The sequence below is a fragment of the Pistacia vera genome, unplaced genomic scaffold (genome assembly GCF_008641045.1).
Source record: "Pistacia vera cultivar Batoury unplaced genomic scaffold, PisVer_v2 Contig283, whole genome shotgun sequence".
Classification (NCBI taxonomy): Eukaryota; Viridiplantae; Streptophyta; class Magnoliopsida; order Sapindales; family Anacardiaceae; genus Pistacia; species Pistacia vera.
In genome coordinates, this window is record NW_022196094.1 from 308527 (window position 1) to 333367 (window position 24841).

The following is a 24841-nucleotide window of genomic DNA, read 5'->3' on the forward strand; positions in this document are numbered from 1 at the left end:
ATCGAGATTGTGAGAAATTTTTTTTGAAAAGAAACTGTGATAGTAGTATTACTCTTCTTTTATTATGCAATAAATTCTGATTAAATTTGTCTTTTAGTAATAGTCGGCAGCAGCAGTTAACCATCAACTGATTAATTGATTTTAATCCACTGTTTTCTTTATTTGCTTACTTGAATTTGAGACTTTTTTTTTAACGGTTGAGATTCATTCATATTAAAATTACTTTATGATACAAAATTCATGAGAGAGAGAGAGAGTGAAAAGAGATAAAATAAGAAACAGTTAGATTTCTATGCTAAAAAAGGATGGATAAAATGGAGGAATTCTACTCCAACAGTGCGCGTCTGTTGTTCAATTATGATTTTTGTTAAGCATTTTGTAAACAGAGCTACAAAACAATGAATTGAACTTTATTTCACTTTAAGGTCAAGTCTGCAAGTTTACACTATTTGAAGTTGCTTTTTAATGCTGTCACAGTAGGATGACACAAACAAAGCTATTTCTTATAGTTGCTAGAATACTTATTAATTATTTTCTTGTAATGGAATTTCTTAAATGTTGTACAAAGCATTGACGGAAACCGCACTAAAAAGAAATATATTAGAAAAAAAATAACAAACCTCTTTTTTTGTTTATTCATGATCTTTGGTAGCCGAATTTGCTGCATCCTTACAGGTTATGGAAGTAAGTGAACTGAAAATCTGCAAGAAGATTATTAGACCCAAATGAAATCTACAGCTAAAAAAAACTTTCCACAAAATTATCTATGCATCTTCATATCTGTAAAACAACAAGGACGTGAAATGTCAATTCCAAATCATACAATTGCCCATAAGTTATAGAATAATAATAATCATATGATTATTAACCCAAGGGAAACTTAAAAACAACAAAAACTTTAAAAGCAAATACAAATTCAATGCAACCTATCTTAACCGGGATTGACAAGCAAAATAGATATAGATATTACCGTTTTGAATTCTCAAAAGTTTGTGGCGAAAAAAAGACCCTGCTCCTTCAGTACATTCAAATTATAAACTCGAGGCTGGACCCTAGCAACTTTGGCCATGGCCTCGTTTTCTTCAGAACTTCCATTCTCAAGGAAAGTTCCCATAATCTTCCAATCTTCGATCCAGTATGCTCCAAACTTATGCAGGGGTGATACATGATCCATTTCTCCAAACATCACCAAGTTGCCATTAAAGAAACCATAGAAATTCCATATAAGATCAAAGGAACGAGAATACAAGTGAGGGAGGTAGTCATATTCATCAATTGTCTTGCCTTTTTCACTTGCCTTGATGGCCTTCACAGCATGCTCAGCTGATTTGCGGGCATGGTCAACTTCTGTAGCCCTGATAAAATTCCCATTGTACAATTTCGAAGGGAAAGTAGTCACAGCTCCCACAGCATAAACATCAGGAACACTTGTCCTGAAAAATGCATTAGTCTTTATTCCTCCCAACTCCTCTTCAAACTGACACTCAAGTAATGATGTAATATATGTAATTTCTATATCAACAATCACAATGTCAGCTTCCAGCACAGTGCCATCATTTAGTTTCACTTCCTTGACCTCTCCACTAGAGTTAGTCGTAAACCCAACTTCACAAGTGCTTGCAAAAAATTTGGCTCCTTTTGATTTATAATAAGAATGATAGGAAGCTGCAATTTCAGAATTGAAAAACCAAACTTCAGGAAAAACCATGCTAACATCAAAATTGTTAATTAGCAAAGCTTCACTAATCTTAAGACCCCAAAGTGTATCTGCAATTATCACAGCCTTCCCGTTTTTCTTTGCCTGAATTGCTTCAACCAACTTATCAGCATCATCAATTTCACTCAAGTAGAAGATATTTTTCGCATCAGCTCCTTGCACATCTGATTCTGTCAACCTGACCGTTGGGCAACCAGTTGCAATTATCAATGTTTGATACCTGAAGACTTCACCAGATGCACTAACAAGAGCCTTGGAACAAAGATCTAGTCGAACAATTTCTGTGCTAAGGATCAATTTTATTCCTTTGTCTGTGTACCACTCAGGAAGTTGCCTTTCTCTTCCACTTCCAACACACACATGGAAATATGGAAGTCTAGCAGGTGTCTCAGGGAGAAGATATTCCTTGCTAAGTATGGGACGTTCATATGGAGCCACGTCTTCTTTCGAGATAACTGCCAGCTCTCCTCGCTTAATACCTTGCTTAACAAATTCCCTAGCTGCATATCCAGCAGCCACGCCACCACCAAGGATCACATACTTGAAGAATTCATCACCAGCGCTGGCAACTCTACGAAAGATAATATCCAAATTAGCATTCAAATAAATGATATTTCTTAATCACAAAAGTTCGAGTTCAAGGTAACATAAGTATATAACTAATTAAGTAGTATGTATGATAAAGTTCTAAAGACACCACTAGTTAACATATTTATTCATTGACCAAAGTGGTCAATTCCAGAAACGAAGGAATAAGCAGTGGAATTAATTAAATAAAAGGAAACTTTTAACAGTAACAAAAGTAATAATACATAAAACTAAGACATTAAATCATCTAGAGACAGCGGATAAATTTATTATCAAAAAGAGAGGTTTTACTTCATTTTTTGAGATTGATTGAGAGAAAGTAACACTAATAATTAGCATATGGTTTTTGAAACATGATAAAATTTTACAAAATCCAAATTTTGAGAAGAGGATTGATCTTTGAAAATAGGGTACTGCACCCCATAAATATGACACATAATCTGTCATACAAAATTTGAGTTACAAACTTCGATACACAACTTCATTCTTTAAAATTACATAGCATAAACAACAGTAATGCATAATCCACAAGTCAACCACAAATTGATATACATCATTTGAGATAAAAAGTCTAATTTTTTAATTTTCAATTTTTTTTTTGAAACAATAGCTTCTTTTAAGGCTTTTTTTACTGATCCTCATGATCTAATTTTTTAAACTGTGGATTGCTTTTGAAGCCTTTTAAGTTCTATCAAATCTTTAACAGGTTATTGCATCATTAATATACAATCCAACAGAATCTCATCACATACGTAGTTATTGAGAAAATAAACCCATCACAATAGAGCAAAAAGAAAATCAATACATTTATTGCAGATTTTTAATAGATGAGGATAAGGATAATGCGATAATATGATGAAGTTTATATATACTTGATGAAATTCTATTAAATGAATGTGCAAAAAATATTGTAGGTCTGTTCCACCAAGACTACTTTTGTTAAATCCTTTACATTTCTAGATTTTTCATATTTTCTAAAAAGGAAGACAAAAACAAAATGAAAAGTATTGCCATTTTTCTTATAAGGAACAATTAGCAATATAAAACTATAAAAATGAAAATAAGGATTTCATGTATAATGCAATACTTCTTTAAAAGTAAAACAATACAATACTGTGTCTTCTATGTTTCTATTATGCAATTCATACTGGGTTAGTGAATATTGTATTCTAGGCTTAATTTTAGTTTTTATGAATATAAAGGTATCAAAAACATAGGTTTTATTTCATTTTCGAGATTGATTGACATAATGAGACAATTTTTTTTGTAATATTTATATTGAATTCGAGTAATACCATCTGATCAAATTTGTATATCAACCTTTAATTATATTTATATTTCTCACCTTTCTTCTTCTTTAGAGGGCAAACCCAGCTCCTCCTTCAGCACATCCAAATTATCAACTCCAGGCTGGACCCTAGCAAATTTGGCAATGGCATCATTTTCCTGAGGAGTCCCATTCATAAGGAAAGCTCCAATAATCTTGCCCTTTTCTATCCAGAACGTTTCAAACTTCTGCTTTCCTGATGCGGGATCATTGTCTCTAACCAGTAATCTCTTTCCAGCATTGCTACCATAGAACTTCCATGAGAGATCAAAAGAACGAGAAAAAATGTATGGGAGGTAGTCATATTCCTCAATTGTTTTGCCTTCCTCGCTTGCCTTGATGGCCTTCACAGCCTGCTCCGCTGATTTGCGGGCATGGTCAACATGCTCAACTCTTCTCATCTCATTATACAATTTCAAAGGAAAAGTAGAAACATCTCCCACAGCATAAACATTAGGAACACTTGTCTGGAAAAACGCATCAGTCTTTATTCCACCCTTCTCCTCTTCAACCTGCCCCTTGAATAATGATGTGAGAGGTCTAGCTTCTACATCAACAAAAACAATATTGGCTTCTAGCACCCTGCCACCCTTTAGTGTCACTTCTTTGACGTCTCCATCAGAGTCAATCGTGAATCCAGCAGCAACTGTTCCCTTAATAATTTTGATTCCTTTATTAGCATAATAAGCCTCATAGAATGTAGCAATACCAGCAGTGAAGAGCCGAGGCCCACACCATGGCTCAAGATAAACCATAGTAACATCCAAATTGTTGATTCTCAAAGCTGCACTAACTTCAAGACCTATGTATCCACCTCCAATTATCACAGCCTTCCTCTTCTTCTTTGCTTTAACCGCTTCAACCAACTTATCAGCATCATCAATTTCTCTCAAGTAGAAGATATTTTTTGCATCAACTCCTTGTACACCAAAATCTGTCAACCTTACCGGTGTGGAACCAGTTGCAATTATCAATGTTTGATACTTGAAGATTTGGCAAGATGCACTAACAAGAGCCTTGGAAGCAAGATCTACTTGAATAATTTCTGTGCTAAGGATCAATTCTATTCCTTTATCTGTGTACCACTCAGGAAGCTGTCTCTCTTCTCCACTTCCAACACACACATGGAAATCTGGAAGTCTGGAAGGTTGGTTAGGTAGAAGATATTCCTTGCTAAGTGTGACACGTTCATATGGAGCCACTGCTTCTTTGGAGATAATTGCAAGCTCTCCTCTCTTAACACCTTGCTTAAAAAATTCTCTAGCTGCATATCCGGCAGCCACCCCGCCGCCAAGGATCACATACTTGAATTCATAATCAGCATCAGCACCTCTACAAAAGATGATATTGGGTATTCAAATAGATGATATTTCTCAATCACAAAAGTTAAAAAGTTCAAGATAACATACATATATAACTAAAGAGAAAATGTTTACTATAACACATTCACTATAATCATCAGTTTGAAAAACAAAGAGATTAAACAAAACAAAACGGACAATACTAGATGTACAAACTCTTTCATACGAACTTATATGTCGTAATGCATATAAAAAGTCAACTCAATAACTGCTTGATAAATATAGATGAATGACATGTCAATGAAAGAGTAGTGACCCATCAGTTTGTACATGTAGCATCACTCAATGAAAACAGGTGTAGGGCAATTTAGTTGGGGATAATGTTTGTGGATATTGTGGCATCGAAAACTTTAGGGTAATCCATTATCGGTTTCTTCCTTTTTTTTTTTTTTTTTTTTTTTTTTTCAATTCTATATTATCTGTAAAAATAGCAAAAGTTTTAAAATATAGAGAAGATAAATAATGATGTTTCATTCTCAGCTTTATTAAATATTTCATATTTATCAAGAGCTATTATAAAATAAATGTTTTCATCATTTTTGATATTGTTTAAAAAAAAAAAAAAAAAAAAAAAAAAAAAAAAAAAAAAAAAAGTAAAAGTGGCAATTTCAAAACTTAGAACAGAAAAATAATATCTCCTAGTTTTATTTTTCATTTTTTAATTTGATATTGTTTCAAAATTTCATATTCGTGTCTAAAATAATGACTCCCTAGCCGTACATCCAGCAACAATGCCACCAGCAAGGATCATGTACTTGATGGCCAAATCACAAATAATCAATTTCAGGATTGAGCTAAGTAGTATAAAACATAAAGGTTCACAATAGAGAGCAAAAGATAAAATATTAATATGCAACTAATGGAAGTTACATGTTGTAGGAATTCTAGATTAGAATATTGACAATTCAGGAGTTATTTAAGTCTTATCTAGCTTAAGAGGTTGGAATGAAAAGAGATAATATTAGTCTAGAGTCCTAATCCTAGTCTAAGAGTTATCTAATTGGGTCCTAGTTCAATTATATAACTAAGAGTTTGTAATACAATAAGAGATACTTGGAACAAAAAATTATCAGGTTTTGTTTTCTCTTGATTTCATGGTATCACAGCCAGATTCCTCTGGCCGGAAAAATTAATAATGGCTAAGACTGCTATGACTGGTAGAAGACAGGAGAGAAGTCTGATTCCTCCAGGTAGTGGGAGTCATGATTGGAGCAGGAGTCCTCCAAGGGATTCGGAATCAGGATCACCCATAGGCAGCAAGGATCAGCTTCCTCTAACTAGTAATAATAATGTGGACTAGAACTCCATTCAAATTAGTGTTCATAAACTGAATGGAAGAAATTATGTACCGAGGTCTCATGCTACGAAATTAATGATAAGAGGGAAAGGAAAGTTGGACTACTTGACTGGCTCCAAAAGAAGATGATCCGGTGTTAGAATTTAAGGTGGGCCTAACTCCTCACCCAATAAGGCCTTGTTGAATGGAAGGATTACTCCCTCTTATAACCCAATAGGCTTGAGCATGTCTAGTCGATGTGGGACTCTAACACTCTCCCTCATGGTCAAGCCCATATGTTGGGTCATTCCTGTTATTGAAGGCAGTTGCTGGCTTTAACTCCTCACCATCTGGTCAAGCGCTTAGCTCAATTGAACCTGGGCTCTAATACCATGTTAGAATTTGAGGTGGGCCTAACTCCTCACCCAATAAGGCCTTGTTGAATGGGAGGATTACCCCCTCTTATAACCCAATAGGCTTGAGCGTGCCTAGTCGATGTGGTACTCCAACACTCCCCCTCACGGTCAAGCCCATATGTTGGGTCATACCTGTTATTGGAGGTAGTTGCTGGCTCTAACTCCTCACTCGCTGGTCAAGCGCTCAGCTCAACTGAACCTGGGCTCTGATATCATGTTAGAATTTGAAATGCCTAACTCCTCACCCAATAAGGCCTTGTTGAATGGAAGGATTATCCCCTCTTATAACCCAATAGGCTTGAGCGTGCCTAGTCGATGTGGGACTCCAACATCCGGCATATGAGAAATGGGATGCCAAAAATAACACTGTTATGGCTTGGTTGATCAACTCGATGGAGGAGATTGGAAGGCTATTCTTATTTCTTCCCATTGCGAAGGACATCTGGGAGATGGCAAAAGAGACATACTCAGACATGGGAAACTCAGCACAGGTTTTTGAGTTAAAAACACGCTTAAGGGAGACCAAACAAGCTGGTATGTCGGTCACTCTATACTAAAGTATTCTAACTCAATTATGACAACAATTGGACATGTTTGTGGAGTCTGATTGGAGTTGTACTCTGGACAACATTAAATATAGAAAGACGTCAGAAAAAAGAAAGAATTTTCGAGTTCTTGGTTGGACTAAATAAGGAGCTTGATGAAGTACGAGGTAGAGTTCTAGGCAAAGATCCTTTACCCTCAATTCGAGAGGTGTTTGCAGAGATCAGAAAGAAAGGAGAGTTGGAGGAAAGTAATGATGGGTGAATCTGCTTCTACTGGTGTGTCAAATCAGTTATCTGGGTAAGAAGGTTCAGCCCTAGAATCTAAGGCTAGAAGAATTCAACAAGAGATCAGAAATTGTGGAGAAAAGGAGAGAAACCATGGTGAGAGTATTGCCGTAAACTGAGGGACATTAACGAGACCTGCTGGAAATTACATGGCAGGCCTACAAGGTTTACAAATTGGAACGCTAATAAGACTGGAGGGAAGGGTTTTATTGCTGAAGTTGAAGGAAATAATACCCAGAAATCATAAGGAAATAAGTCTATACCATTCAATAAAGAACAATTGGAGCATCTGTAGGAACTTCTCAATCAATCCAATCTGGCTGGGTACTCATGTGCTTTTGCTGAAACCAATAATTCCCATATAGCCTTACATGTGGATTTTGAAACAAATAAGCCATGGGTAATAGATTTTGGGGCTTCTGATCATACGTCAAGTAATTCAAATGAATTTACATCTTATACCCCATATTATGAGAATTTGATGTGAAAAAAGCTGATGGGTCAACGAAGAAGGTGGCTGGTAAAGGCACAGTGAAGCTTTCAAGAAATCTGACTTTGAATTTAGTTCACCAGGTGCTAGATTTAACTTGTAACTTATTGTGTATTAGCAAATTGACTAAAGAATTGAATTGTGTAGCTAAGTTTTCCTCTACCCACTGTGAATTTCAGGATTTTCTACCGGGGAGGATGATTAGCAATGCTAGAGCAAGAGGGGGACTCTACTACTTTGATAGAGCAGAATCTGAGAATAACGGTGGAAATAAAGATATAATTTCTAGGTGTAATTCTATCTCTACTTCAACTGATTTGGAAATTATGCAAATGCATCATAGACTAGGACACCTTAGCTTTCCTTATTTACAAAAATTGTACCCATTGTGATTCAGAAATAAAAGTTTATTTTCATTTGAGTGTGAAACTTGTCAACTTGCAAAACACACCAGATCAATTTATCTAGCTCGAAACTATAAGAGTTCTAGGCCTTTTTCAATAATTCATAGTGATATTTGGGGGCATCTAGGGTTACAAATAATGTAAGGTCTAAGTGGTCCATTACGTTTATTGATGATCACACTTGAGTATGTTGGGTATACCTAATGAAAAACAAGTCAGAAGCAAGTCAAATTTTCAAAAACTTTCATTCAATGATTGAAACTCAGTTTTGAGAAAAAATCCAGGTTTTACTAATTGATAACGGTAAGGAATATTTTCACTCTATCCTATGAAACTACCTGTTACATCAAGAGATTATACATTAAAGCTTTTGTGTTGATACCCTACAACAAAATGGGATAGCTAAAAGAAAGACTATGCACCTATTAGGGGTAGTCAGAGTCTTAATGTTTACCATGAACGTACCTAAGTATTTTTGGAGTCATGCAGTTTTAGCAGCCATATATTTGATAAATAGGTTACCTACTAGAATTCTGAATTTCCATGCCCCTCTTGAAACTACGCTAAAGACCTTTTTTAGTTGTAGAACCCTAAATTCTTTACCTTTAAAGGTGTTTGGATGTACTGCTTTTGTACATGTTCCGTCTCCTAATAGAGGAAAGCTAGATCCTAGGGCCATTAAATGTATCTTTCTTGGATATTCTCCCACACAGAAAGGGTATCAGTGCTACAGTCCTATAAAGAAAAAACTATATGTCTCTAGTGATGTTACATTCTTTGAGTCACATACATTCTTTCCCATTCCTCTTTAGGGGGAGAATTTGAGAGATTGTGAAGGTCATTCATGGGAAGTAATGCTACCTTTACCACCCTTGAGTCAGTCTCAGCAGTCTCCTAGTTCAGGTCAAAGTTCCAAGTCACCTGGTTCAGGTCAGGTTCCTATAGTTCAACCTAGTCCTATAAGAATGAGTCAATCTCCTAGTCAGCCTAGAATTCACAGTCCAGAGTCTCATAAAAATTTGGATGATCAGAATAGAAGTTTAAATCCAACACATACATTTACCAATTTAGGTCCTACTCCAACTAAATAGCCTACTCTTGTTGAACCAAAATTTCAGGAAAGACTGGAACGAAGGGGAGGTCTGGAGAGATTGAGTAAGCTGGGTCTCCAACGTTATTCTCGTAGAATTGATTATCAAAGTGGAAGGAAACCTAATGATCTACATGAGCAATCATCCCAAATGAAAGAAACCAACGGTCCACAATCCCAAGGTAAGGAAGAACTATCTTCTGACAAGTCTAAATCAGGGCATGATGATTTATATTTACCTATTGCACTTAGGAAGGGCATTAGATCTTGTATATTGCATCCCTTTGCTAAGGATGTGGCTTATGATAAGTTGGCAGATAATTTTTTGGCATTCACAACTAATCTCTCAGCTGTGATGGTTCCAACAACGATACAGGAGGCATTAGAGGATGAAAAGTGGAGCAAGGTTGTGATAGAGGAGATGGAGGCTCTTGAGAAAAACAAGTCTTGGGAGCTGGTGAGTTTACCTAAAGGGAAAACAACTGTGAGCTGCAAGTGGGTGTTCACTATTAAGTATAGGGCAGACGGAACAGTTGAAAGGCATAAAGGCAAGGCTGGTTGCAAGCGGATTTACACAAACCTATGGAGTAGACTATGAGGAGAACTTTGCTCTTGTGGCTAAGTTGAACACTATCATGGCGCTCTTGTCCCTTGCAGCAAATCTAGACTGGCGTCTACAGCAACTAGATGTGAAAAACGCGTTTTGGAATGGTAAACTTGCAGAATAACTTTACATGGATATGCCACCAGGGTTTGACAGGAATGGGAAGGACGAAAAAGTGTGCAAGTTGAAGAAATCATTATATGGCCTAAAATAGTCTCCACGGGCTTGGTTTGAAAAATTTACAAAGGTTGTTAAGAGGTATGGTTTTACTCCGGGACAAGCTGATCATGCATTATTCTCTAAAACCTATAAAGGTAAGAATATGTTTCTAACTGTTTATGTAGACAATACTATTATTATTGGAGAATTTTGAAGAAATGGAGGCTGTTAAGAAGGTTCTTGCTCGGGACTTTGAATTGAAAGACTTAGGGTAGTTGAAGTATTTTCTTGGTATGGAGACTGCTAGGAGCTAAAAGGGAATTTCAATCTCACGAAGGAAATATGTGTTGGATTTACTAAAGGAGACAGGTATGCTAGGTTGCAAGCCAACCGAGATTCCCATTGAACCAAATCTGAAATTTGAGAAAATGAATGGTGATGCACTGGTTGACAAAGGTAGGTATCAAAGGCTGGTTGGGAAGCTGATATACCTATCTCATACTAGAACTGACATAGCCTTTTCCGATGAGGGTAGTGAGTCAGCATATGCATAACACACAAGAGAAGCATTTTGAGGCTATGAGCAAGATTTTGAAGTACTTTAAAATGACTCCTGGGAAGGAGCTATTTTGCGGTAAAAAGAATGAAAGGAAAATAGAAGCATTCACAGATGCAGACTGAGCTGGTTTTGTGGATGATAGAAGATCGACCTCAGGTTATTACACTTTTGTTTGGGGAAATCTAGTAACTTGGAGAAGAAGCAGAATGTGGTAGCTAAAAGTAGTGTTGAGGCTAAGTTTTGTTCTATGGCTCATGGGATTTGTTGAAATAATGCGGCTAAAAAGATTCTTGGGAGCGCTTGGAATCAAAAGTGAGGAGCCTATGAGGTTATACTATGACAAAAAGGCTACGATTGGGATAGTACACAATCTGCTGCATCATGATGGAACTAATCACATGGAAATAGACCGCCATTTCATCAAGGAGAAGATAGAAGATAAGCTATTGTGTGTTACCTACTAGCCTACAAGTCAATAGACAGTAGATATTCTTACAAAAGGATTGCCTAGACGGTTGTTTGATAATCTGGTTTCCAAGCTGGGAATGATAAATATCTATTCACCAACTTGAGGGGGAGTATAGAAATTCTAGATTAGAATATTGACAATTTAGGAGTTATTTAAGTCTTATCTAGCTTAAGAAGTTGGAATGAAAAGAGAGAATATTAGTCTAGAGTCCTAATCCTAGTCTAGGAGTTATCTACTTGGGTCCTAATTCAATTACATAACTACGACTTTTTAATACAATATGAGATACTTGGACCAAAAGACTAGCAGGTTTTGTTTTCTCCTGATTTCACATCTAAACCCATGGAAAATCACCACATGCTTGATATGACATATATCCCGACATAAGTTAAATGAAAGAAAAAAATATTTGTTAATTAACTTTAAATCAAAGAAAATTTTAATTGACCCTAACACTAGTTTGAAGAATAACAAAATTACAATAAAAGAGAAAACCCATCCAAAGATGGATTTGAAAGAAATGGACCATCAAGATAGAGGTATCAAAAACTGAGACTTTACCTCATTTTTTCTATCACTGAGATGAACAAATAGCTTAGGAATAGAGAAAACAGATTTCTTTTTGGAAGTATATTGAATTTCAGTAATACTATCTTTCCTAAGTTTGTAGCTCGACCTTTTGTACCTTTCCTAAGTTTGTATCTCGACCTTTTGTGTTTCAAGTGATATAGATTAAAACTTAGATGCAAAGAATAGTTCATATACCATTGGAATTTCTAGATCATTAAGTTTCTCACCTGTATACTGCTTTCGATGAACAACCCAACTCCTTTATTACGACATCTAAATTATCAGCAGCAATCTGAAGCCTAGCAACTTCAGCAATCGTCTTATTTTCTTCAATGGTCCCACTCTCAAGGAAAGCTCCAACAATCTTCCCCTCTTTTATCCAGTATGTTCCAAACTTACACACTGAACATGCTGGATTTCTATTTCTGAAGAGCACCGTCTCACCAGCAGTTTCACCATAAAAATGCCACGAGAGATCGAAGACTCGAGAAAACAAGGATGGGATGTAGTCATACTCATCAGTCGTTTTGCCCTTCTCATTTGCCTTGATGACCTTAACAACATGCTCAGCTGATTTGTAGGCATGGTCAACATACTCAACTCTTCTCATCTCATTGTACAATTTCATAGGAAAAGTAGCGACATCTCCCACAGCATACACCTCAGGAACACTTGTCCTAAAAAATGCATCAGTCTTTATTCCATCTTTCTCCTCTTCAACCTGTCCCTTGAATAATGATGTCAGAGGTCTAGCTTCTACATCAACAAAAACAATGCCGGCTTCCAATACTCTGCCATCCTTTAGTTTTACTTCTTTGACATTGCCATTAGAGTCAGCTGTAAATCCAACAGGATCTGTTCCCTTAACAATTTTGATCCCTTTATAAGCATAATAACCCTCATAGAAAGCAGCAATACCAGCAGTGAATAGTCGAGGCTTGCACCATTGTTCAGTATAAACCATAGTAACATCCAAATTGTTGATTCGCAAAGCTGCACTAACCTCAAGACCGATATATCCTCCTCCAACAATCACAACCTTCCTCTTCTTTGCTTTAACCGCTTCAACCAACTTATCAGCATCATCAATTTCTCTCAAGTAGAAGATATTTTTCGCATCAGTTCCTTGTACACCAAAATCTGTCAACCTTACCGGTGTGGAACCAGTTGCAATTATCAATGTTTGATACCTGAAGACTTGGCCATATGCACTAACAAGAGCCCTGGAAGCAAGATCTACTTGAATAATTTCTGTGTTAAGGATCAATTCTATTCCTTTATCTGTGTACCACTCAGGAAGCTGTCTCTCTCCTCCACTTCCAACACACACATGGAAATCTGGAAGTCTGGAAGGTTGGTTAGGGAGAAGATATTCCTTGCTAAGTGTGACACGTTCATATGGAGCCACTGCTTCTTTGGAGATAATTGCAAGCTCTCCTCTCTTAACACCTTGCTTAACAAACTCTCTAGCTGCATATCCAGCAGCCACGCCGCCACCAAGGATCACATACTTGAATTCATATTCAGCATCAGCACCACTACAAAAGATGATATTGGTTTTAGTATTCAAATAGATTATATTTCTCAGTCACAAAAGTTAAAGTTCAAGATAACTGATGAGCCACTTGGGAGGCTGGTCTACAGTAGGAAGGATAGAGGTGAGAAGTAGAGGAAAATTTGTTATGCATGAGTGTTAGGAGTTGCTTTTAGGAGGACAGGTGACTTAATGAGATTGGAAGGATGAAGAATTCGGTTATGAGGAAAAGGTGTCAGGGAATAAAAGCGAGGGGACAGGGAATTGGGGGATATTCAGAAGGAAGGTTAAAGTTTAGAAAGGAGGTGACTGAATCTCGAACTTCAGTCTTTTATCTTTGATTTTGCTGTACAGAGAATTGTTCCATTTTGCTGTTAGGTTGCTGGGTAGATGATAGAACATGATCTTCTGGATGCACTGTTCTGTTTTAATATCAATATAGAGTCTATTTCTTTTTTCTTTCCTGTGCTTATGGATTGTTTGAACTGGTACTGGATAGAGTAGTTTGTGTATTTCTTGGTGGTTAACAAGTCAGTGTTCTATCAATAACATACATATATAACTAAAGAGAAAATGTTTACTATAACACATTCACTGCAACTTTATTAAAATATTACATATTTATCAAGAGCCATTGATAAAATAAACTGTATTCATCATTTTTTGATACTGTTTACCAAAAAAAAGTAAAAGTTGCAATTTCAAAATTTAGAACAGAAAAATAATATCTCCTTGTTTTATTTTTCATTTTTTAATTTGATATTGTTTCAAAAATTCCATATTCGCATCTAAAATAATGACTCCCTAGCTGTACATCTAGCAACAATGCCACTAGCAAGGATCATGTACTTGATGTCCCAATCACAAATCATCAATTTGGGATTGAGCTAAGTAGTATAAAACATAAAGTTTCACAATAGAAAGCAAAATATATAATATGAATATGCAACTAATGCAAGTTACATCTAAACCCATGGAAATTCAACACACGCTTGATTTGACATATATCCGGACATAGGTTAAATGAAAGAAAAAAATATTTGTTAATTCTCTTTAAATCACAGAAAATTTATTCGAACCTAACACTAGTTTGAAGAATAACACAGTTACAATCAAAGAGAAAATCCATCCAAAGATGGATTACAAAGAAATGGATCATCAGGATAGAGGTATCAAAAACAGAGACTTTAATTCATTTTTTGTATCACTGAGATGAACAAATAGCTTGGGAATAGAGACAACAGATTTCTTTTTGGATGCATATTGAATTTCAGTAATATTATCTTTCCTAAGTTTGTATCTCGACCTTTCATGTTTCAAGTGATATAAATTAAAACATAGATGCAAAGAATAGTTCATATACCATTAGAATTTCTAGATTATCACTGATCCACATATAAAGTTTCTCACCTGTATATTGCATTCGAGGAACAACCCAACTCCTTTATTACGGCATCTAAATCATCAGCAGCAACCTGAAGCCTAGCAACTTCAGCAATCGTCTTATTTTCTTCAATGGTCCCACTCTCAAGGAAAGCTCCAACAATCTTCCCCTCTTTTATCCAGTATGCTCCAAACTTACACACTGAACATGCTGGATTTCTGTTTCTGAAGAGCACCGTCTCACCAGCAGTTTCACCATAAAAATGCCACGAGAGATCGAAGATTCGAGAGAACAAGGATGGGATGTAGTCATACTCATCAGTTGTTTTGCCCTTCTCATTTGCCTTGATGACCTTAACAACATGCTCAGCTGATTTGTAGGCATGGTCAACATACTCAACTCTTCTCATCTCATTGTACAATTTCATAGGAAAAGTAGCGACATCTCCCACAGCATACACCTCAGGAACACTTGTCCTAAAAAATGCATCAGTCTTTATTCCATCTTTCTCCTCTTCAACCTGTCCCTTGAATAATGATGTCAGAGGTCTAGCTTCTACATCAACAAAAACAATGCCGGCTTCCAATACTCTGCCATCCTTTAGTTTTACTTCTTTGACATTGCCATTAGAGTCAGCTGTAAATCCAACAGGATCTGTTCCCTTAACAATTTTGATCCCTTTATAAGCATAATAACCCTCATAGAAAGCAGCAATACCAGCAGTGAATAGTCGAGGCTTGCACCATTGTTCAGTATAAACCATAGTAACATCCAAATTGTTGATTCGCAAAGCTGCACTAACCTCAAGACCGATATATCCTCCTCCAACAATCACAACCTTCCTCTTCTTTGCTTTAACCGCTTCAACCAACTTATCAGCATCATCAATTTCTCTCAAGTAGAAGATATTTTTCGCATCAGTTCCTTGTACACCAAAATCTGTCAACCTTACCGGTGTGGAACCAGTTGCAATTATCAATGTTTGATACCTGAAGACTTGGCCATATGCACTAACAAGAGCCCTGGAAGCAAGATCTACTTGAATAATTTCTGTGTTAAGGATCAATTCTATTCCTTTATCTGTGTACCACTCAGGAAGCTGTCTCTCTCCTCCACTTCCAACACACACATGGAAATCTGGAAGTCTGGAAGGTTGGTTAGGGAGAAGATATTCCTTGCTAAGTGTGACACGTTCATATGGAGCCACTACTTCTTTGGAGATAATTGCAAGCTCTCCTCTCTTAACACCTTGCTTAACAAACTCTCTAGCTGCATATCCAGCAGCCACGCCGCCACCAAGGATCACATACTTGAATTCATAATCAGCATCAGCACCACTACAAAAGATGATATTGGTTTAAGTATTCAAATAGATGATATTTCTCAATCACAAAAGTTAAAAGTTTAAGATAACATGCACATATAACTAAAGAGAAAATGTTTACTATAATACATGCACTAAAATCTTCACTTTAAAAAACAAAGAGATTAAAAAAGCAAAACGGAAAATACCATATGTACAAACTCTTTGATACTCACTTATATGTCATAAAGTGAATGAATGAATGCATAAAAATTGTCAACTCAATAACTACTTAATAAATATAGATGAATGAAAAGTCAATGAAAGAGTAGTGACACATCAGTTTGTATATTTAGTTTGTACATGTAGCACCACTCAATTAGAAAAGGTGCAAGGCAATTTAGTTGGGGATAATGTTTGTGGATGCTGTGGCGTAAAAACGTTTGAGGTAATCCATTATCGTTTTTTATTTATTTATTTTTTTACTTTTCGTTCTATATTTTATCTGTAAAAATTGCAAATTTATAAATTTTGTTTAAAAAACGGAAAAAAAAATAAAAATAAATAAATGATTACATATCCGAATAAAAGATTTAAAATATAGAGAACATAAATAATGATGTTTCATTAGCAGCTTTATTAAATATTTCATATTCATCAAGAGCTATTGATAAAATAAACTGTTTTCATCATTTTTTGTTATTGTTTACAAAAAACAGTAACAGTTGCAATTTCAAAATTTAGAACAGAAAAATAATATCTCCTTGTTTTATTTTTCATTTTTCAATTTGTTATTGTTTCAAAAATTCCATATTCGCATCTAAAATAATGACTCCCTAGCTGTACATCCAGCAACAATGCCACCAGCAAGGATCATGTACTTGATGTCCCAGTCACAAATCATCATTTCAGGATTTAGCTTAGTATAAAACATAAAGTTTCACAATAGAGAGCAAAAGATGTAATATCAATATGCAACTAATGCAAGTTACATCTAAACCCATGGAAATTCACCAAAATGCTTGATTTGACATATATCTGGACATAAGTACTAACACTAGTTTGAAAAATAACACAGTTACAACACAGAGAAAATCCATCCACAGAGGCATTACAAAGAAATGGGTCATCAGGATAGAGGTATCAGAAACAGAGGCTTTACCTCATTTTTTGTATCACTGAGATGAATAAATAGCTTAGGAATAGAGATAAAAGATCTATTTTTGTAGGATATCGAATTTCAGGTAATACTATATTTCGTAAGTTTGTATCTTGACCTTTTGTGTTTCAAGTAATATAGATAAAAACTTAGATGCAAAGAATAGTTCATATACCATTGGCATTTTTAGATTATTATTAATCCATATATAAAGTTTCTCACCTGTATATTGCTTTCGAGGAATGACCCAACTCCTTTATTGCAACATCCAAATTATCAACAGCAGGCTGAAGCCTAGCTACTTCGGCAATCTTCTTATTTTCTTCAAGGGTCCCACTCTCAAGGAATGCTCCAACAATCTTCCCCTCTTTTATCCAGTATGTTCCAAACTTACGCAATGAACATGCTAGATTCCAGTTTCTAAATAGCACCGGCTCACCAACAGTTTCACCATAAAAATGCCATGACAGATCGAAGACTCGAGAATAGAAGTATGGGATGTAGTCATACTCATCAATCGTTTTGCCTTTCTCATTTGCCTTGATGACCTTCACAACATGTTCAGCTGATTTGCAGGCATGGTCAACATACTCAACTCTTCTCATCTCATTGTACAATTTCATAGGAAAAGTAGCGACATCTCCCACAGCATACACCTCAGGAACACTTGTCCTAAAAAATGCATCAGTCTTTATTCCATCTTTCTCCTCTTCAACCTGTCCCTTGAATAATGATGTCAGAGGTCTAGTTTCTACATCAACAAAAACAATGTCGGCTTCCAATGCTCTGCCATCCTTTAGTTTTACTTCTTTGACATCGCCATTAGAGTCAGCTGTAAATCCAACAGGGTCTGTTCCCTTAACAAATTTGATCCCTCTATAAGCATAATAACCCTCATAGAAAGCGGCAATACCAGCAGTGAATAGTCGAGGCATGCACCATTGTTCAGGATAAACCATAGTAACATCCAAATTGTTGATTCGCAAAGCTGCACTAACCTCAAGACCGATATATCCTCCTCCAACAATCACAGCCTTCCTCTTCTTCTTTGCTTTAACCGCTTCAACCAACTTATCAGCATCATCAATTTCTCTCAAGTAGAAGATATTTTTCGCATCAGTTCCTTGTACACCAAAATCTGTCAACCTTACCAATGTGGAACCAGTTGCAATTATCAATGTTTGATACCTGAAGATTTGGCCAGATGCACTAACAAGAGCCTTGGAAGCAAGATCTACTTGAATAATTTCTGTGCTAAGGATCAGTTCTATTCCTTTATCTGTGTACCACCCAGGAAGCTGTCTCTCTCCTTTAGTTCCAACACACACATAGAAATCTGGAAGTCTAGCTGGTCGCTCAGGGAGAAGATATTCCTTGCTGAGCATTGGACGTTCATATGGAGCCACTGCTTCTTTTGAGATAATCGCCAGCTCTCCTTGCTTAACACCTTGCTTAACAAACTCCCTCGCTGCATATCCAGCAGAGACGCCACCGCCAAGGATCACATACTTGAATTCATAACCAGGCTTGGCAGATCTACGAAAGATAATACTCGAATGAGCATTCAAATATTTGATATTTCTTAATCGCAAAAGTTCAAGTTAAGTATAACATAAGTATTTAACTAATTAAGGAGTATATATGATAAAGTTCTAAAGACCACTATTTAACATATTTATTCATCGACCAAAGTGATCAATTCTGGAAACAAAGGAATAAGCAGGGAGATTAATTAAGTAAAAGGAAACTTCTAACATTAACAAAAGAAATGATACATAAAACTAAGACATTAAATCATCCAAAGACAGCAGATAAGTTTATTATCAGAAAGACAGGTTTTACTTCATCGGTGAGATTGATTGAGAGAAAGGAACACTAATGATTAGCATATTCTTTTTTCCTTGGTTTTCATTCTATATTTTTATCTGTAAAAATAGCAAACATTTGCAAATTTTGTTTTAAAAAAAAAAAAAAAAAAAAAAAAAAAATTACATATGTGACTAAAAGACTTAAAATATAGAGAACGTAAATAATGATGCTTCATTCTCAGCTTTACTAAAATATTTCATATTTACACAAAATATAAATAAAATAAAATATTTTCATCAGTTTTTGATATTGTTTAGAAGAAACAGTAAAAGTTGCAATTTCAAAATTTAGAACAGACAATATTATCTCCTTTTTTTTATTTTTCATTTGCTAAATTGATATTGTTTCAAAAATTCCATATGCATGTCCAAAATAATGACTCAGTAGCTGTACATCAAGTAGCAATGCCACCATCAAGGACCATCCACTCGATGTCTCAATCACAAATCATCAATTTCAGAATTCAGGTAAGCAGTATACAACATAAAGTTTCACAATAGAGAGCAAAAGATACAATATCAAAATGCACCTAATGCAAGTTACATCTAAACCCATCGAAATTCACCACATGCTTGATTTGAGATATATCCGGACATAAGTTAAAGGAAAGAAATAAATATTTGTCAATTATCTTTAAATCAGATATAAGTTAATCCGAAACTAACACGAGTTTGAAAAATAACACAGTTACAATCAGAGAGAAAATCCATCCAAGGATTGATTACAAAGAAATGAATCATCAGAATAGAGGAATAAAAAACAGAAACTTTACCGCATTTTTTGTATCACTGAGATGAACAAATTGCTTAGGAATAGAGACTACACATTTCAATTTGTATGTATATAGAATTTCCGTACTAATATCTTTCCTAAGTTTGTATCACAAACTTTTGTGTTTCAAGTGATACAGATAAAAACGTAGATGCAAAGAATAGTTCATATACCATTAGCATTTTCAGATCATTACTGATCCATATATATAAGTTTCTCACCTGTATATTGCTTTCGAGGAACTTCCCAACTTATTTATTATGACATCTAACTTATCAACAGCGGGCTGAAGCCTAGCAACTTCGGCAATCGTCTTATTTTCTTCAAGGGTCCCACTCTCAAGGAAAGCTCCAACAATCTTCCCCTCTTTTATCCAGTATGTCCCAAACTTACGCAGTGAACATGCTGGATTCATGTTTCTAAATAGCACCGCCTCACCAACAGTTTCACCATAAAAATGCCATGAGAGATCAAAGACTCGAGAATACAAGTTTGGGATGTAGTCATACTCATCAGTCGTTTTGCCTTTCTCATTTGCCTTGATGACCTTCACAACATGCTCAGCTGATTTGTACGCATGGTCGAGACACTCAACTCTTCTCATCTCATTGTACAATTTCACAGGAAAAGTAGCAACATCTCCCACAGCATACACATCAGGAACACTTGTCCTAAAAAATGCATCAGTCTTGATTCCATCTTTCTCCTCTTCAACCTGTCCCATAAATAATGATGTGAGAGGTCTAGTTCCTACATCGACAAAAACAATGTCGGCTTCCAGCACTCTGCCATCCTTTAGTTTAACTTCTTTGACATCGCCATTAGAGTCAGCTGTAAATCCAACAGGATCTGTTCCCTTAACAGTTTTGATCCCTTTATAAGCATAATAACCCTCATAGAAAGCGGCAATACCAGCGGTGAAGAGTTGAGGCATGCAACATTGTTCAGGACAAACCATAGTAACATCCAAATTGTTTATTCGAAAAGCTGCACTAACCTCAAGACCGATATATCCTCCTCCAACAATCACAGCCTTTCTCTTCTTCTTTGCTTTAACCGCTTCGACCAACTTATCAGCATCATCAATTTCTCTCAAGTAGAAGATATTTTTTGCATCAATTCCTTGTACACCATAATCTGCCAACCTTGCCGGTGAGGAACCAGTTGCAATTATCAATATTTGATACCTGAAGACTTTGCCAGATGCACTAACAAGAGCCTTGGAAGCAAGATCTACTTGAATAATTTCTGTGCTAAGGATCAAGTTTATTCCATTCTCTATGTACCACTCAGGAAGTTGTCTCTCTCCTCCACTTCCAACACACACATGGAAATCTGGAAGTCTGGAAGGTTTGTGAGGGAGAAGATATTCCTTGCTAAGTGTGAAACGTTCATATGGAGCCACCGCTTCTTTTGAGATAATTGTCAGCTCACCGGGCTTTACACCTTGCTTAACAAACTCGCTAGCAGCATATCCAGAAGCTACGCCACCACCGAGGATCACATACTTGAATTCATAATTAGCATCAGCACCTCTACATAAGATGATATTGTTTTTAGCATTCAAATAGATGATATCTCTCAATCACAAAATTTAAAAGTTCCAACATAATATAAATACATAAGTAAAGCGAAAAGGTTTACTATAACACATTCACAAGAATCATCAATTAAAAAACAATGAGACTAAACAAAACAAAACAGATAATACTAGATGAACAAACTCTTTTATACGAACTTATGTGTCATAAAAGTGAATGGATGAATTCGTATAAAACGCCAATTCAATAACTACTTAATAAATATAGATGAATGACATGTCAATGAAAGAGTAGTGACACATCAGTTTGTATATTTAGTTTGTACATGTAGGACCACTGAATGAAAGTAGATGCAGGGCAAACCGGTTGGGAATAATGTTTGTGAATATTGTGGCATCGAAAAGTTTAAGGTGACCCATTATCTTTTTTCTTTGGTTTTCATTCTACATTTAATCTGTAAAAATAGCAAGCATTTGCAAATTTATAGCTTTTTTAAAAAAAAGAAAAAAATAATAATAATTACATATATGACTAAAACATTTAAATTATAGAGAAGATAGATAATGATGTTTCATTCTCAACCTTACTAAAATATTTCATATTTATCACAAGCTATTAATAAAATAAAATGTTATCATCATTTGTTTACCAAAAACAGTAAAAGTTGCAATTTCAAAATTTAGAGCAGAAAATAATATCTCCTTTTATTATTTTTCATTTTCAATTTGATATTTGTCTCAAAATTCCACATGCGTGTCTAAAATAATGGCTCCCTAGGTGTACATCCAGCAGCATTGTCACCAGCAAGGATCATGTACTTGACGTCTCAATCACATAGTATACAACGTAAAGTTTCACAATAGAGAGCAAAAGATATAATGTCAATCTGCAACTAATGCAAGATAAATCTGAACTCATGGGAATTCACCACATGCTTGATTTGAGATATATCCAGACCTAAGTTAAATGAAGAAAAAAATATTTGTTACTTATCCTTAAATCAGAGAAAATTTATTGGAACCTAACACTAGTTTGAAAAATAATGCGGTTACAATCACAGAGAACAGGATGGACGTATCAAAAACAGAGACTTTACCTCATTTTTTGCATCACTGAGATGAACAAATTGCTTAGGAATAGAGACTACACATTTCAATTTGTATGTATATAGAATTTCCGTACTAATATCTTTCCTAAGTTTGTATCACAAACTTTTGTGTTTCAAGTGATACAGATAAAAACGTAGATGCAAAGAATAGTTCATATACCATTAGCATTTTTAGATCATTACTGATCCATATATATAAGTTTCTCACCTGTATATTGCTTTCGAGGAACTTCCCAACTTATTTATTATGACATCTAACTTATCAACAGCGGGCTGAAGCCTAGCAACTTCGGCAATCGTCTTATTTTCTTCAAGGGTCCCACTCTCAAGGAAAGCTCCAACAATCTTCCCCTCTTTTATCCAGTATGTCCCAAACTTACGCAGTGAACATGCTGGATTCATGTTTCTAAATAGCACCGCCTCACCAACAGTTTCACCATAAAAATGCCATGAGAGATCAAAGACTCGAGAATACAAGTTTGGGATGTAGTCATACTCATCAGTCGTTTTGCCTTTCTCATTTGCCTTGATGACCTTCACAACATGCTCAGCTGATTTGTACGCATGGTCGAGACACTCAACTCTTCTCATCTCATTGTACAATTTCACAGGAAAAGTAGCAACATCTCCCACAGCATACACATCAGGAACACTTGTCCTAAAAAATGCATCAGTCTTGATTCCATCTTTCTCCTCTTCAACCTGTCCCATAAATAATGATGTGAGAGGTCTAGTTCCTACATCGACAAAAACAATGTCGGCTTCCAGCACTCTGCCATCCTTTAGTTTAACTTCTTTGACATCGCCATTAGAGTCAGCTGTAAATCCAACAGGATCTGTTCCCTTAACAGTTTTGATCCCTTTATAAGCATAATAACCCTCATAGAAAGCGGCAATACCAGCGGTGAAGAGTTGAGGCATGCAACATTGTTCAGGACAAACCATAGTAACATCCAAATTGTTTATTCGAAAAGCTGCACTAACCTCAAGACCGATATATCCTCCTCCAACAATCACAGCCTTTCTCTTCTTCTTTGCTTTAACCGCTTCGACCAACTTATCAGCATCATCAATTTCTCTCAAGTAGAAGATATTTTTTGCATCAATTCCTTGTACACCATAATCTGCCAACCTTGCCGGTGAGGAACCAGTTGCAATTATCAATATTTGATACCTGAAGACTTTGCCAGATGCACTAACAAGAGCCTTGGAAGCAAGATCTACTTGAATAATTTCTGTGCTAAGGATCAAGTTTATTCCATTCTCTATGTACCACTCAGGAAGTTGTCTCTCTCCTCCACTTCCAACACACACATGGAAATCTGGAAGTCTGGAAGGTTTGTGAGGGAGAAGATATTCCTTGCTAAGTGTGAAACGTTCATATGGAGCCACCGCTTCTTTTGAGATAATTGTCAGCTCACCGGGCTTTACACCTTGCTTAACAAACTCGCTAGCAGCATATCCAGCAGCTACGCCACCACCGAGGATCACGTACTTGAATTGTTTTTCTGCCAATTGTTTGTCCAAATATAGATATCAGAATGGTATTCAATAAAGTTTTTTTGGAGTTGAAAAGCCATTTAAGCCAGCAAAAAAGGGAAAAAAAATCATTTTAACTTTCGATAAATATGTAAGACAGACAGATCATACCAGCATCCTGCATCTCCAGGCTTTCATAATCAGCATTAGCATCAGCATCCTCATAAGCATCTCTAAAAAATATTATCTTGGTTTCAGAGTTTGATTAGAATTTATTTCTCAATCACAAAATATCAAATTGAAGAGTCAAGATAAGTAGCATAAAACACTTGCATAAAACAGTTTCCTAATTGATAATTAAATATCTAAATAAAGAAAATGTCCTTTACAAATTAAATTTCATAAATGCAGTTTCATCAAAAATCTGTATTCAACATACATACAAATTCACCAAATGATCAATTTTGGATATATACCAAAGGAATAACAAAGGGAGACAAAAGAAAACAGTGAATTGCCTTTAAATATTATCAAAAAAATTCATGCATAAAAGAGACATATTGAATTGAAAGAGAAATTGATTATTACAGTAGAGGTTCAAAACTAATATGACATTGTTTTAGAAATTGTTTTAAAGATGTTGAAAATAATAGTAGTTTAAATTCTAATGAAAAATTAAGTGCAGAAAAAGAAAATAAGAGATTGATGCGAACAATTCAAGAATTTAAAGTGATGCTAACTTTTAAACAATACTTAACATACCTGTCCATTGAAGAAATAACGGATTCTGATGAGATTCTTAATCCAACATTCTTCACATATACTTTCTGGAG

General features: G+C 35.6%; 1 protein-coding gene across 1 annotated transcript; it reads right to left on the reverse strand.

Moving 5' to 3' along the window:
• Positions 1-430: 430 nt before the first annotated feature.
• On the reverse strand, positions 431-24823 carry LOC116134173. The gene is made up of 10 exons (XM_031419857.1): positions 24771-24823; positions 24180-24241; positions 22738-24037; positions 20102-21415; positions 17463-18776; positions 14805-16115; positions 12088-13398; positions 3651-4964; positions 971-2288; positions 431-701 (listed from the first exon to the last, which is right to left on the reverse strand). Exons 1-9 carry the CDS (start codon positions 24776-24778, stop codon positions 983-985), a joined length of 9240 nt encoding a protein of 3079 aa, XP_031275717.1. The 5' UTR covers positions 24779-24823; the 3' UTR covers positions 431-701; positions 971-982.
• Between the last annotated feature and the right edge of the window lie 18 nt (positions 24824-24841).